This window comes from Saccopteryx bilineata, chromosome 2, assembly GCF_036850765.1.
Source record: "Saccopteryx bilineata isolate mSacBil1 chromosome 2, mSacBil1_pri_phased_curated, whole genome shotgun sequence".
In the NCBI taxonomy this organism is placed as follows: Eukaryota; Metazoa; Chordata; class Mammalia; order Chiroptera; family Emballonuridae; genus Saccopteryx; species Saccopteryx bilineata.
This window is the reverse complement of record NC_089491.1, coordinates 157,105,896-157,121,043: the sequence shown is the minus strand read 5'-3', so window position 1 is coordinate 157,121,043 and position 15,148 is coordinate 157,105,896. Positions and strand designations below refer to the sequence as shown.

Below are 15,148 nucleotides of genomic sequence, written 5' to 3'. Positions count from 1 at the left end.
TATGCCGTATAATCACATTCATTATATTGCATATTATAAAGAATTTACAGAAGACTTTATACTCCAATCTTCAGAAACTAGTTTTTTGAGTTTTTGCTTTTGATTTTTATCATAGACTCTATAATTCTCACAACTAATCAAATTCCCCTCTTTACTTTGGCTGCTAGAAAACTTACAGCCAACTGGAGCCCATTAGACTAAAGCATAGTTGACTTAATAGTTGTACAGTAGTACTTCTTTTCAGTTCCACCTACCTTCCCCGCCTTTACTTACTTTCCATTTTCCTCCTTTTTTCCCCTCTAGTTTATTTTACATAACTACACATATTACTTTTGTATTTGTGAATAGCCATAATATTTGTGCAAAATGGCAGCAAAAATAAACATTCAAATATTTACAAACCAATAATCTTACTATCTTAAGACAGTCTGAAAGATCTTTCTTAATAGTAAAAACAGCAGCCAACTTTTATTGAGCACTTGACATCAGGCACTATTCTAAATGCTTTGTAAATAGCAACTCATTTAATCTTCTCTACAATTTCATGATGGAAATACAATTATTATCCTCATTTTACAAATGAGAAAAATGGGGCATAAAAAAGTTAAGAAATTTGCCCAAAGTAACATAGCTACAAAGGAGCATAGTCTGGGCTTGAACCCAGGCTATCAGGCTCAATCTCCTTAAACCAGGGGTCTCAAACTCGTGGCCCGCGGGCCGCGAGTTTGAGTCCCCTGCCTTAAACAGTGCTCTACTGTGATTTTTTTCATTCATCAAAACTACATGACTTCTAAAATTGGGTATTTTTCAATTTCTAAAATAACAATAAGAATTAGAACTTCAAAAGTGAAAATGACAGCCGTACTAAAACCATATTCTTAATCTTTAAAATCCCGCCATACCCAAGCAATGACTTGCAGAGAAATTAAGATAATGAATAACACTTACACCGCACTTACAATGTGCCAGGCTTTGTTCTAGTATTTTATTAATCCTAACAATCCCGCAGAGTAGGCACTATTACCATCCCCATATTACATACAAGGAGACTGAAGCACAGAGGTTAAGTAATTTGACTGAAGTCAGTAGTGCCAAATTAGTTTCTGTAACTATAACTGCTCACAAAAATTAGGGATATTTTATAGCTTCATATTCATTTTAAAATATCCCCTAATTTTGTGAGCAGCATAGCTTGGATCTAGAGCAGGGGTCTCAAACTCGTGGCCCGCGGGTGCAGCCGCAGACTGGCCCGCAGACTAATCCAAGAAGTTTGATTAGTCTGTGGGCCGCACAAAATTGGTGGGCAGGCCGCATGCGGCCCGCAGGCCGCGAGTTTGAGACCCCTGATAGAGTCAAGGTCTTATCTTTTATCTTAAATTGCTTCTCCATATGACAGAGATTAACTTCCTACCTCTGTCACCTGCTACATTCAAAGTTCAAAGCAAGTTAAGTAGACTTATTTAAAAAATTACATCCTAAATCTCAATACTGAGATTTTCTAATTCTGCATAGTGGAGCTGTGGCCCAAAATCTGTGTTTTTTGTTTGTTTTTGTTTTTGAGAGCGAGAGAGGCAAGGAGACAGAAACATCAAACTATTTCTGTATGTGCCCTGACTGAGTTCAAACCAGCAACCTCCATACTCCAGGACAACACTCCAACCTACCAAGCTATCCGGCCGGACTTAATCTTCTATTTATTGATTGATTTTTAGAGAGGGGAGGGGAAAGGAAGCCTTCATTTGTTGTTTCTCTCAGTCCGGCATTCACTGATTGCTTCCCATGTGAACCCTGACCAGGGATTAAACCCGCCACCTTGTCATTTCAAGATGATACTCGAACCAACTGAACTATCTAGCCAGGGCCCCAACCTATATTTTTTTAAAGGTATCACATGTAATTCTTGTGAACACTGGTCAACATGCCCTGTACTAGGTTTCTAAAATAGGTTTTGCTGAACCTTTTTGAGATGGCGGGAGGAGGGTCAATAAATAGATACACACACACACAAATATAAATAAATATATATATATATTTTTTTCATTCTCTACTTCCCTTTTCCAAAGAATGACTAGGAGGTAGGGAAGCATAAAATAAAGCCAGAAAAGGAACATGAGTTTTTATGCCTTGAGAACTAGTTTAATTGTGACAGTAACCAAATAAATATATTTTGTTTTTTAAAGCAAGAGGCAATCACATTTGTGCATTAGAAAAATAACACCATCGTGGTTAAAGCATGTTTTCAATCACCTAGCCATGGGCCAGTCCATGCAAGACTTAACCACCCTAATGTTATATGAATATTACAGACCCAATGATCTTAGTCAAATTTGCTTATGCTCAGTGATTTATGCCTTAGTGATCCCCAAAATAATTGTTTTCACTAGTCCCCAAGTGTAAAAAGGTTGAAAACCACTGGTGTAGAGAGGTGACTGTGGACAAAGAGACTGCAGATAAAGAGAAAAAAAAAACGCCCAAGAACTCAAAACTACAGGCAAACTAGAAGCCTGAATGAACTAAGAATTGAAAATGAAGGGAATGCAGAAAACATAAGAAAAATCATTACGGTAAAATTGCTAGGAAATGGTTATTGACTAAATGTTTTAGAAATGGACATCTCCAAGTTTATTTTACATGAACCCACTTGAATATTGATGCCATGTGAACCCTGCATCAATATTAAACTAGATCTGAACTTATTAGAGAATAAGTGCGGTTTGTGGATTGTGATAGTATTATTTGGGAGAGGGGCAGCTTTTAACATGAAAATATAGTTTAAGTGGAGTGATGGAAATGGGTGTAAATTTGCAAGGCGAATAAATGAGGTGAGTTTTAAGAAGTCAATTATGAAAGGTAAGTGGCTGGGAGGAAAGAGTGAAAAAAAAAGCCATACATTTCACAGCTGTTTCATCATCTCAAGGGTTCTTTCAAAAGTCAATTTTCGCCTGACCAGGCGGTGGCGCAGTGGATAGAGCGTCCGACTGGGATGCAGAGGACCCAGGTTCGAGACCCCGAGGTCACCAGCTTGAGCGCCGGCTCATCTGGTTTGAGCAAAAAGCCCACCAGCTTGAACCCAAGGTCGCTGGCTCCAGCAAAGGGTTACTCGGTCTGCTGAAGGCCCGCGGTCAAGGCACATATGAGAAAGCAATCAATGAACAACTAAGGTGTCACAAAGTTCAATGAAAAACTAATGATTGATGCTTCTCATCTCTTTGTTCCTGTCTGTCTGTCCCTGTCTATCTCTCTCTCTGTCTTTGTAAAAAAAAAAAAAAAAAAAAAAAGTCAATTTTCAAAAATCAATCTACACCTGAAAGAGGGAATGATCCCCTCTTGGAAAGTCTTATACTAGATCAGTTCAGATGGAAAATCAAACAGGAGTCTGACCAGGCAGTGGCACAGTGGAGAGAGCGACAGCCAGGAATGCAGAGTACTCAAGTTCAAAACCCGGAGGTCACCAGCTTGAGAACCGGCTCATCCGGCTTGAGCGCAGATTCCCCAGCATGAGCGTGGGATCAGACATGACCCCATGGTCTCTGGCTTGAGTCCAAAGATTACTGGCTTGAGGCCCAAGATCGCTGGCTTGAGCAAGAGGTCACTAGCTCAGCTGGAGCCCTACCCCCCCCCCTCCCAATCAAGGCACATATGAGAAAGCAATCAATGAACAATTTCGGTGTCGCAACTATAAGTTGATGCTTTTCATTTCTCTCCCTTCCTGTCTGTCCCTGTCTCTCTCACTAAAAAAAAAAAAAAAAAAATCAAATAGGGTATCTTTATATACATGGGGTAACGTAGATTTACAGTTGCAAGTACACGAAACACAGATTTTACTCTTGTATTATTATTGTATTATTTTCCATATTAAGAACTGTAAATCTACTTTTGCCCCATCCTGTAAGTAGTGAGTCAGATAAAAAAAAAATCCACATTGAAGATAAAAACTGACAAGACAACCAAAGAGCGTCAATAACCCATAAACAATGACCAACTTATTATTTAAAACAGCCAGTATGCAGAACTCGGTAAAATTTTTAAATGTTATTATTTCGTATATCCTAAAACTCTGACAGAAGAAATAATGATTGGCATCCATTCTGGAGATAAACAATATGAAGGCCAGAAAAATCATGCTTACTCAATTTCCCAAGGTCACAGTTCAGAATAACAGCAGACCACAATATATATGTTATTTGGCCACCTAGTCTAGTAATCCATACACCAAACCACAAATGTTTTCAAGTAACTCAAAATGGCATGAGGAGGGCAGCGTAGGGAAAGTGAAACTCAAGGAACAGAGGAAGCTATCTGTGACAAGTGACTAGTCCTTACTGTGGGATGTGTAATCACCAGACCCAACTGTTTACGAAAGACTGCCGCAATGGGAAACGCTACCAGAAGCAAATCATTGTTATTTAGTCCTAAATAACAAGCTAATTTTAAGAAGTGTGTGGCCTTCGGAACGTGAACAGGCACTATCCAATAAAATCTCCTCCGCGCCCAATTCTAGTTCCTAATTAATTAGGTGGGTATCACTGACCACCTCCTTCAAGAAGCCCCAAGGGTATTTCCAGGGTAACATCATAGAGACGTCTAGGAAACAAACAGCTTAGCTAACGCCTTCCTAGACCAGCGTGGGATGGTGTAAATCTCCAGCTCCGGGCGTGCAAACATGTCCTTCTGCTCACAACCACCAACCAAGCCAGCAGTCTGGTAAAAATGGATCGAATACGCTCTTTCCTTCTATGCGCACTGCTGCAGAGCACCTGTTTTTAGCTCTTCTCTAACGGCCTCCACCAAAGCGAAGCACAAGAAGGCACAGGAAAATTAGATTAAGGCCTCGAAGAGAGAAAGCCGCTGGAGTCAAAAGAGCAAACATGAAGAACTAAAAATGTGAGCCAGGAAAAAAAAGGAACTGGGCAGCCACCTGTCCCTTAGGTTAAGTAATACAAATAGAAGCCCCTCCGCCCCGGGCAGGGCAGACCACAGCAGGGCCGAGGCCTAGCGGGCCTCGGAGCAAGAGCCAGGTGTCTATTCCTGGACTGAGTCGGCATTGGCATTCTCGAGAAAACAGCTGACACCACCAAGTCCTCATCTCTACATGCGCCACAGGTTGTTCCTGATACAGAAAGGCCCTCGCGTCTCTATCCAGCCGGCCTTCAAGCAGCAAAAGTAACCCCCATCCCAGAAAAAAGCGAAATGTTCCCTGCGACCGTTACTTACCTTCCCGCTCACAGAACCCGCCGCCGCCATGTTTCCTGCGGGTGCCCGTGATGACGTAGCAGAGACTCACGTGTCTCTCGGTCACACAACAACATCCGGTGAAACTAGACTGATATCCGGAAGGGAAAGGGGCGGAGAGTAGAGGGAACTGCGCGGAGTGAAGGGGCGGGGCGGGAGGAGCGGCCTAAAGCTTGCGTGCTGAATAAGGGCTCGGAGGCCGCTAGGGTGGAGTCTCTGGTGCACAGTACGTATGCGCCAGTGAATTTTCCTAACCACCTAGATTCAAGTCGTTTTACCTTGGGGTTTTCGGGGAGTGAGACTCAGCAATTCGCCTGCCACTTAAGTTTGGTAAGAACACCGTATTGGGACCCAGCAAACACAGCCCTGGGTTTGTGGCCATAGGCAAGTCACTTCCTCCTTTAGCTTCAGCCTCAGTTTGTCATTTGAAATAGTAGGGTTGTGGTAAAAATGTTAAAAATCCCAATCCTCTGAGGCACACATCCAGAGACTTTCACCTCCGTATGTGAAGTTCCTGAATTTGAATCTGGTCACTGCCACTTACACATGACACTGAGCAAGGTATTTGATAAGAACTGCAGTAATACACCACACCCTCACTGCTCTAGAGTCCAACATATATAGCTAATTGCTCCTACACAGTTACTTAGTAACTGTATGACTTGAAACAAGTTTCTGTATTCAACCAAGCTTCAAGATGTAAAATGGGAATTACCCATGGAGTGGTAGGGATCTCATAGGACAATGTGTATGTTATAAGGAGGTTTGTCAAGATAGTAAAATATTAATTTGTTTTGTTCTTGGTGCTATAAAAGAACGCTAAAGAATGATTGGCTATACCCTAGATAGAGATCGCACAAGATCTGGAACTTCCCTTGCCACAGGGCATAATAAAAGCCCCATTTGTACCAAAACACCTGTGCCCATTGAGGTACTTCTCTCTTTACACAATGGAGAGAAGTTAGAGACTTCTGAGGTTGGTTGAGTAAGTGGCAACCAATGGGAATAACAAAAGGAGGGTTGCAGGTTCTGTGACAGTGAGGAACCTAATGGGTGAGGAAGGGGGCACGACATTAAATGAGAATAGATGTGTAACACCATTAGGGAGGCTGAACACTAGGCTTTAGAAGTTCTATCCATGGCCAAGAACGCATGCCCAAGAACCTATGCCCAAGCTTGGCACAGAATCACCAAAGCAGCTCATTTGTAAGGGATTATTGAGCTTGGGAAATGAGCATATTAATAGTAACCAACATTGAGTGATGACTTGAGAGCCTGCCCCAACTGTACTGAATTAAGACCCCCCGGAACCTTCATACAGCCTTGGGTGTGGTTTGTAGAGCCCTAATAGTGACTCAGATTAAATTTTCCACCAGCTCATAGTAATGGGATATGGTTAGAAAAAAAATAATAATATAGCATTTCTTACACCTTTATTTTGGAGAAAAGTTGAGTGCGAGGAAAAGAATACTCAAAATGGTACCTATTATTTGTATAATAAGTTTGGGAATTAAAGCCTTCTCATTGAAAATTTGGCAACTCAGTTTGTGTGTGTGTGTGTGTGTGTGTGTGTGTGTGTGTGTGTGTGACAGAGACAGAGTCAGAGAGAGGGACAGACAGGGACAGACGGGAAGGGAGAGAGATGAGAAGCATCAATTCTTCGTTGTGGCACCTTAGTTGTTCATTGATTGCTTTCTCATATGTGCCTTGACTGGAAGGAGGGGGGCTATAACAGATTGAGTGACCCCTTGCTGGAGACAGCGACCTTGGGCTCAAGTTAGTGAGCTCTGCTCAAACCAGATGAGCCCATGCTCAAGCTGGCAACCTCGAGGTCTCGAACAATAGTCCTCTGCGTCCCAGTCTGATGCTCTATCCACTGTGCCATCGCCTGGTCATGCTTCTTCATATTCCTAACCCTCATCCTCCAACTGCCCCCTTTAAAAGCTGGTGCTACCATGAGCTATCCTTGGATTTATTTCACTTTTTTTCCAAACACTATTCTTGGACCATTATCTTCATAGTCTTGTATGACCACTGCCTATGTGCTGATGACACCCAAACATCTCAAACCAGGTCTCTTTCTTTTCTAAAGTCTAGAACCTACACCAACTACATGCTGAACCTTTTTATTTGAATGACCTACTCACACCTCAACAAGTCCTAAACCAGCGGTTCTCAACCTGTGGGTTGCAACCCCGGCAGGGGTCGAACGACCAAAACACAGGGGTCACCTAAGACAAGCAGCACCAGCATCAATTGGGAGCTTGTTAGAAATATAGGATCTCAGATCCAACTTGAATCAAACTATGCATCTTAAAATCCCCAGGTGATTTGTGTGCACATTAAACTTTGAAAAAAACAAATGTCTTGAATGAAACCCAAATTTTGCTTTTGTTTTCTGAAACTTGCTACCATTTGCTTAACTAGAGATGAAATCAGGATACAATTTCTCCAGCAAAAGGTTGCCATCATGTTTCCCCTTTCTGATGTTTCTTCCAGAGAGATCCTGGGAAACACCCCCACAGTTTCTCTTTCCTATCCCCACTCGCACTCCCACAGTTTAGGCTTTTCATTACCTCTGGTTTGGACAACCACTGTGGCATCTTAATTCTTCTTCCCTTGCTTTCTGCTTCATCTTTATCCTAACCCATAATTCATATCTCTATCAAATTAATTCTTCTAAATCATAAATGTATTCATGTGAACTCCATGCTTACAAATCCCATAATAACTCTCCCATCTCTTCAAGAAATAATTCAAATTCTCCAGCATTGCATACTAGGTCCTTCATAAACTATTCTTGCCCACTATTTTGGCTTTTTCCCCCAGCTTTCCCCACTCAGACCCAATTCTCCAACCATAGCCAAATATCTGAATGTTCCCTGAATTGCTATGATGTGTCCCTAGATTGTTTCTTTTTTAAAGTTTTTATTTATTCATTGATTTTCAGAGAAAGAGAAAGGGAGATGGGGAAAGAAAGAAACATTGATTTGTTATTTATTTATGCATTCATTGGTTTTGTATGTGCCCTGACCAGAGATCAAACGTGCAACCTTGGTGTATAAGGACGATGCTCTAACCAACTGAGCTACCCAGCCAGGGCCCTAGATTGCTCCTGACTATAGCAGAATGGCGTGGTTTGGCTCATGAGATCATCCCTGAGCCAATCACTGTGGCCCAAAATATATGATGTTCTGATCCACCAGATTTGAATCATATGCCCACAGCACCAAAATACTACATGGAATGAGAAGAAGGGTAATTCCCAGAGAAATATTTAGGATCCATTCCAGAAAAGGGAGTGGCTACAGGGCCAAAGCAGGCATCAGTTACAGAGGTTCCATTTCTACATTCCCATGCTCTCAGAGTGTGAAATACTTCGTGATTTACTGAACTGTCTTCCATTCCCTACTAGACTATAAACTACTGGAAGGCAGTAAATATGCTTTTCACTTCTCTGACTACCGCACCTGACACAAATGCCTAACCTGTAGTAGATAGTATGTAAATAAGGTTTGTTTAACAAACAGTTTAAGTCAATTCCCCATTTAGAGATGGCACAGTTATGCTTTACCTTCGAGAAGAAAGAGACCATTTTCCTTCTTCAATTCTGTCCTCTGTCTACATGCAAAAGGAAGAAACAAGGTCAGAATTTCAACATAGTTTGTTTCATGTTTCAGTTTTATACTATATCAAAAGGAAAAAATTATAATACATTTACATATAACAAATGGACAGGTTTTTTTACTGCAGCATGCATATAAATTTAATGTAAAGTCATTGAGTTTCCTATAACTTAAAACAAAATAATTACTGTTTTCATGGGAGTAATTTTATAATTAAGTTCACTCCCATGAACTATATAGTCATTTAGTAATTATAACATCACTCAAAAAGACATGTGATAGCCCTGGCTGGTTGGCTCAGTGGTAGAGCATCAGCCCAACATGTGGATTTTCTGGCTTCGATTCTCCGTCAGGGCACACAGAAGAAGCACTCATATGCTTTTCCACCCCTCCTCCTCTCACTTCTCTCTCTCTTTCTTCCCCTCCTGCTGCTATGGCTCTATTGGAGCAAGTTGGCCTTGGGCACTGAGGATGGCTCCATGACCTCTGCCTCAAGCACTAAGAAGAGCTTAGTTGCTGAGCAACAGAGCAAAGCTCCAGATGGGCAGAGCATCCCTCCCTCACCGCCAGTGAGCTTGCCAGGTGGACCATGGTCAGGTTGCATGCTGAAATCTGTCTCTGCCTTCCCTCCTTTCACTGAATTAAAAAAAAAAGACATTTGATTTTAAAAAAAAACCTTAATATGTACCCTAAAGAAACTTTAGACCTAGGTGGACTTCAGAGATGGTCTCTCCAGATTTTTCAGTTGAAAAGATTGAGATTAATGATTTACCAAAGTCATGAGCTGCTTTTACGACTGACCACAGACTTCATTAGAGATGTCTTAGTCAGCTGTACTATATACTGTCAGATGAAAGTGATCACTCCCCTCTCTAAATACAGCATTTAATTACCTGTTCAATTTGATGCTCTCTCACCTTAGTTTCTGACTGATCTATTTTTTTGTCAGAGCTTATCCCATGATCTTTGATTTCCCCTCCTTTGCCACTATTCATTAATCTCTATCTTTCCTGAATTCTTACAACAGTCAGACTAAAACTTCATTTTATTGTTTAACTATACAAGGTAGTACTATGAAGAGAGGATAGGCTTTACTGACAGCCACGAGATTACAGAATTTCTCTCAAGATAAATTGGCCGGCTGATGAAATCAGACCAAAAGATACTGACAGTTGAGGATCTTCATTGAAATGACCCAACCACATTATCCTACAATGAGAAGCAAAAAGCAACAAGCTCCATCTATGTAACTAAAACTTCCAGGAAGCTTTTGATTCTGGACCCTTACCTATAAACAGATAATCATGGCTCACACCACATTTGAAAAAAACGTTTAAGCTGAAATGTAGAAACCAAAATGAACAAACCAACAAAAAGCAATTCAAGACACCAAAATGGAGAACAGAAAAGTTCTTTTTAATTATAATAACTACCCTTAGAGAGATTAGAGGTTTTGCATCTATGGAATAAAAATAAAAAGCCATGTAAAGAAATAGTCAGAAAAGCAAAATGAGGTGTGTAGCCAGTGGCCAAGGCCAGGCAGGTTCACATTGGATTCAATCGTATCGTAGTGTTATAAAGTACCACACCCCAGATTCTGAAAGGCACTGTACCTCATTTCATCGAGTTCACATAGAGACACCCAGTCCAGATGAATTCTGAAGAATTTCATTAGAGGAGATTTATTAATATGCTGGCCACATATGGTTGACACAGGGCATCTGCAAGCTCAAATCGTGCAGAGCCAAAAATAGTTCAGGGGCTGCTGATATATCCTTGCTCACACATGGGTGGGGAAGAGCATGACATCATGTTACGACCTGGCAACATTTCTTTAGGGGATACACAGAAACATTAGGACTCTCAAGGTAACACAATCAAAGATGTTTACAAATCTTTCGGGGTTCCTCTTCCCTCACTAGCCTAGAGGTATTTTACCCTAAAGATTCCAGGAAGGGGGAGGAACTCCAGTCAATGCAAGGTGGTAAATGATTCATCGTATTGAAAGAGAAGAAGTTTCTAAGTTAACCTTTATTTTAGATTTAAAACTGAATGACCCATTGTTCTTGCAAGCCAGAAACTTCTACGTTCTTCTCCCTCCCCTCCCTAAAGGAGAGACGGAACAGGAAAACCTGACCTTTCCTCCCAGAATATCAATATCAATTTTCAGCTTTTGGTACCTTACAACAGTAGAGAAACTGCGGAGTCAGAAAGCATTTTAATGGGTCAGAAACCCATTTAATAGAGTCTCACAACGGTGGATAAGCAAACCAACAGAGGAAAACCTTCTCAGGGCAGCAGGCAAACAAACAGCAAGAAACCGCCCCTTACAGTGGCGGCAAGCAATCCACAATCCTCAATCTACCCTGAGTCAAACCTCCCATAGCAACACATAGGCTACGCACACGTGGTTCTGCCGCTAATCATGCAAAGTGCAGGTGAGCAAGCCTAACACAGCTGTTTTCCCAACAAAGTGTTAGAAGTTAAAAAAATGATAACATGAATTTTTATAAAACCATAAATATATTAAAACATATGCTGAGGAAGTGTCCCAGAAATTAGAACAAAAAGAAAAATCAAGAAAATCAGGGGATTAGAACAGGTTATTCAACATCCAAGTGAGAGACAGAAGAAAATGTGGAAGAAAGAAAATTATCAAACAACCATCATTCAGGATGTCTGAAATATAGCTGAACAGAAGTCCTATTACTAAGTATATAAAGAAGCTACATGGAGCCTGGTAGGAGGGGTGGAGGCATGCAAAGGGCTGATGTGGCATCCACATGTGGCATAAGTGGCAACCACAGAAGTCTCACCAAAGGAGAGAGGCGTCCCAACCCCACATCAGGCTTTCCAGCCCAGGGTTCTGATAGATATGTGTATTCCAAACTGCCCTCTTGATGTTCCGCTTATCTGTCAGACCTCACCCTTACTGGACTATTGCCCCTGAGACAGAGGAATTCCAAAAAGCTGACAAGCCACCCCAAGGAGGAGCATTCCAGACATACCAGGACTTTTGCTTCAGTATCCCCTTAGGCTCTCCCAAATACTATATAACTTGCCCCTAGTCCAGGGGTCTCAAACTCATGGCCTGCGGGCCGCATGCGGCCCGCCCACCAATTTTGTGCGGCCGCAGACTGGCCCGCAGACTAATCCACAAAGTTTGATTAGTCTGCGGGCCACACAAAATTGGTGGGCGGGCCGCGAGTTTGAGACCCCTGCCCTAGTCTGTAACCTGCGCTCTTCAACGCTCTTCCCCCACCCCCAGAAGTGCCTGGCAGGGTTCATTTCTTCCTTTCAATAAAGCCTGTTACTCTGGTCTTTCGGACTTCCATGGATTCCAACAGGTTCCAGTTCCAAGAAGAAATGCCCCCATAACGTCTGACTGTACAACCAGAGGGATTGAGGCTGAGTGAGATGGAGGGCTCCTGGAACCCCAGGCATTCCTCTCAACGGGCCCACGCACAGACTTCCTTGGACTCACTCACTCTGAGCTCCAGTGCAGGCGCAGCTGTTCAGAAGTCACATCAGGGACATATGATGAGGAACAGAATTGTCCGGCTTCGGTATGAGGGCTGGTGGGCAGCTCTCTTCCAGAGTGCTGGCAGAGGGCCACTGTTCAAGAGAGCCAGCAGGCAGGTGCCATATCTGACTATCAACTTGGCTAGCATTGTTCACCCCACCCAAAAAGAAGATAGTAAAAACTTTCACAAAGGGAAAAAAGAAAACATGTTACATGAAATGAATAACAATAAAGATTTCTTTGAACTTGCCAGTAGAAACACTGGAAGCTATAATTCAATGAAATAAAGCCTTTCAAAATATTTTTAACCTAGAATGAAATACCCAACCAAATACTCAATTGAATGTGAAAGTAAAACAATGCATTTTAAGACTCAAGTTTAAAAAAATTTTTTACTCTTATGCAACCTTTCTCAGGTTTCAACTGGTGGCTGTGTGACACCAAAACAAGCAATTAATTATGAGAGAGTAACACATGAAATCTAGAAAATAGGAAACAGACACAGGGGTATAAAGCAAAAGAGAATGTTAATAACATTCCTGATGGGAATGTGAAATGATGCAGCCACTGTAGAAAATAAGTCTGACCAGGCAGTGACGCAGTGGATAGAGCGTCGTACTGGGATGCCGAGGACCCAGGTTCAAGACCTTGAGGTCGCCAGCTTGAGCGTGGGCTCATCTGGCTTGAGCAAAAAAAAAGCTCACCAGCTTGGACCCAAGGTCACTGGCTCGAGCAAGGGATTACTCGGTCTACTGTAGCCCCACGGTCAAGGCACATATGAGAAAGCAATCAATGAACAACTAAGCTGTCACAACGAAAAACTAATGATTGATGCTTCTCATCTCTCTCCATTCCTGTCTGTCTCTATCTATCCCTCTCTCTGACTCTCTCTCTCTGTCCCTATAAAAAATAAAAAGAAAATAATACTACCAAAAAACCCCAGAATTATCATATCATCCAGCAATTTCACTTCTAGATATGTGTCCAAAAGAACTGAAGGCAGAGTCCTGGCCAGTTGGATCAGTGGTAGAGCATCAACATGTGGAAGTCTCAGGTTCAATTCCCAGTCAGGGCACACAGGAGAAGAGACCATCTGCTTCTCCACCCCTTCATTCCCCCTTCTCTTTCACCAGCGCGCGCTCTCTCTCTCTTCTCATCCTGTAGCTATGGCTCAATTGATTTGAGTGTGTTGGCCCCAGGCACTGAAGATGGCTCTGTGCAGCCTCCACCTTCGGAGCTAAAAATAGCTTGGTTGGGAGCATGGGCACAGATCAGCAGAGCATCTGCCCCAGATGGGGGTTACTGGGTGAATCCAGGTCAGGGCTCAAACAGAAGTCTGTCTCTCTATCTCCCCTCCTCTCACTTAAATTAAAGAGAGAGCAAGAGAGAGAATTGAAAGCAGAGATGGGTATTTGCACACCAATATTTCTAGGAGCATTATTTACAATAGCAAAAAGGTTGAAAATCCAAAGCCCATCAAAAGGTGAATTGATAAACAAAAAGTGGTATATACATACAATGAAACATTCAGCCTTAAAAAGGAATACAATTCTGACACATGCAACAACATAGATGACCCTTGAAAACATTATAGTAAGAGAAAAAGCCAAACACTAAATGGCAAATATGGTATGATTTTTTTCTTATATGAGGTACCTAGAACAATCAGTTCAGAGAGACAGGGAGTTAAATAGTGATCCAGGGGCAGGAGAGGGACAGAGGAGATGTTGGCAGATAAAATATATTACGCTCACTTTGTTAAAGATGGTGCTGTCCATGTGGAAGCCCAGGTGATATTAATGTGTGTTGGGGGTGGGCTGTGGGCACGCTGGATCCTTGTAACCTGGAGCTTGGTTTTAGGACTAAGCCTTTCCTACCCTTTTTGATGTGGGGTGGTGCAATCCCATCATGCCTCAGAAAAGTGACTTTGTATTAGAGCAGGGGTCCCCAAACTATGGTCCCCTGAGGCCATTTATCTGGCCCCCACCGCACTTCTGGAAGGGGTACCTCTTTCATTGGTGGTCAGTGAGAGAAGCACATTGACCATCTCATTAGCCAAAAGCAGGCCCATAGTTCCCATTGAAATACTGGTCAGTTTGTTGATTTAAATTTACTTGTTCTTTATTTTAAATATTGTATTTGTTCCCGTTTTGTTTTTTTACTTTAAAATAAGGTATGTGCAGTGTGCATAGGGATTTGTTCATGGTTTTTTTAATAGTCTGGCCCTCCAATGGTCTGAGGGACAGTGAACTGGCCCTCTGTGTAAAAAGTTTGGGGACCCCTGTATTAGAGACTTCCCTATTTTGTATTGGATTAAAGGTTTTGATTTCTGCACTATAAAGTGGGGTAGACCAGGAGCTTGCTCTCTCGGTTCCTGAGATTAGCATTAGAGAGGAGAGCAGAGAAAGGCCACGTGGAGGAGGCCAGGAGAAGCAGCCAAAATGGTGGAGTGCTGAGTGAGAAGCCAGTTTGTGCAGAGTTTGTGCAGAGAGGAGATGGGGAACAGAGGTGAATGAGACTGGTGAGCTAGAAACCTTTGATTCTAGGAAACTTGGCTAAATCAGTAGCTTTGTGAGCACTGAATGAGTGGGTTTTGGAGCCCAGTGTGTGTTTTTACTTGCCCGCCGGGTGCAAGCTAGGATTAAAAATGATGGCCGACCAGTTTTTGGCTCCATTGTTTCATTACCAACTGTCCGAATCTAATGCGAACCTACATGGGATGGTTGGTTGTGATAGTGGCCTCGCCTACTGGCTTTACAGTGGCCGT

At 42.2% G+C, this 15,148-nt stretch overlaps 1 protein-coding gene and 1 long non-coding RNA gene across 3 annotated transcripts in view; one reads left to right on the top strand and one right to left on the bottom strand.

The window, feature by feature from the left end:
• TBC1D15 (TBC1 domain family member 15) overlaps window positions 1–5,291 on the bottom strand; it is a 114,898-nt gene extending 109,607 nt beyond the window's left edge. For both annotated transcript variants that reach the window (XM_066258253.1, XM_066258254.1), the window contains exon 1: window positions 5,215–5,291. In XM_066258253.1, coding sequence (XP_066114350.1) covers window positions 5,215–5,244 — 30 coding nt within the window. In that variant the 5' untranslated portion in view covers window positions 5,245–5,291. The remainder of the gene's footprint in view (window positions 1–5,214) is intronic.
• Window positions 1–15,148, top strand: part of LOC136324837 (uncharacterized) — a 457,224-nt gene that overhangs the window by 150,748 nt on the left and 291,328 nt on the right. The window lies entirely within an intron of this gene.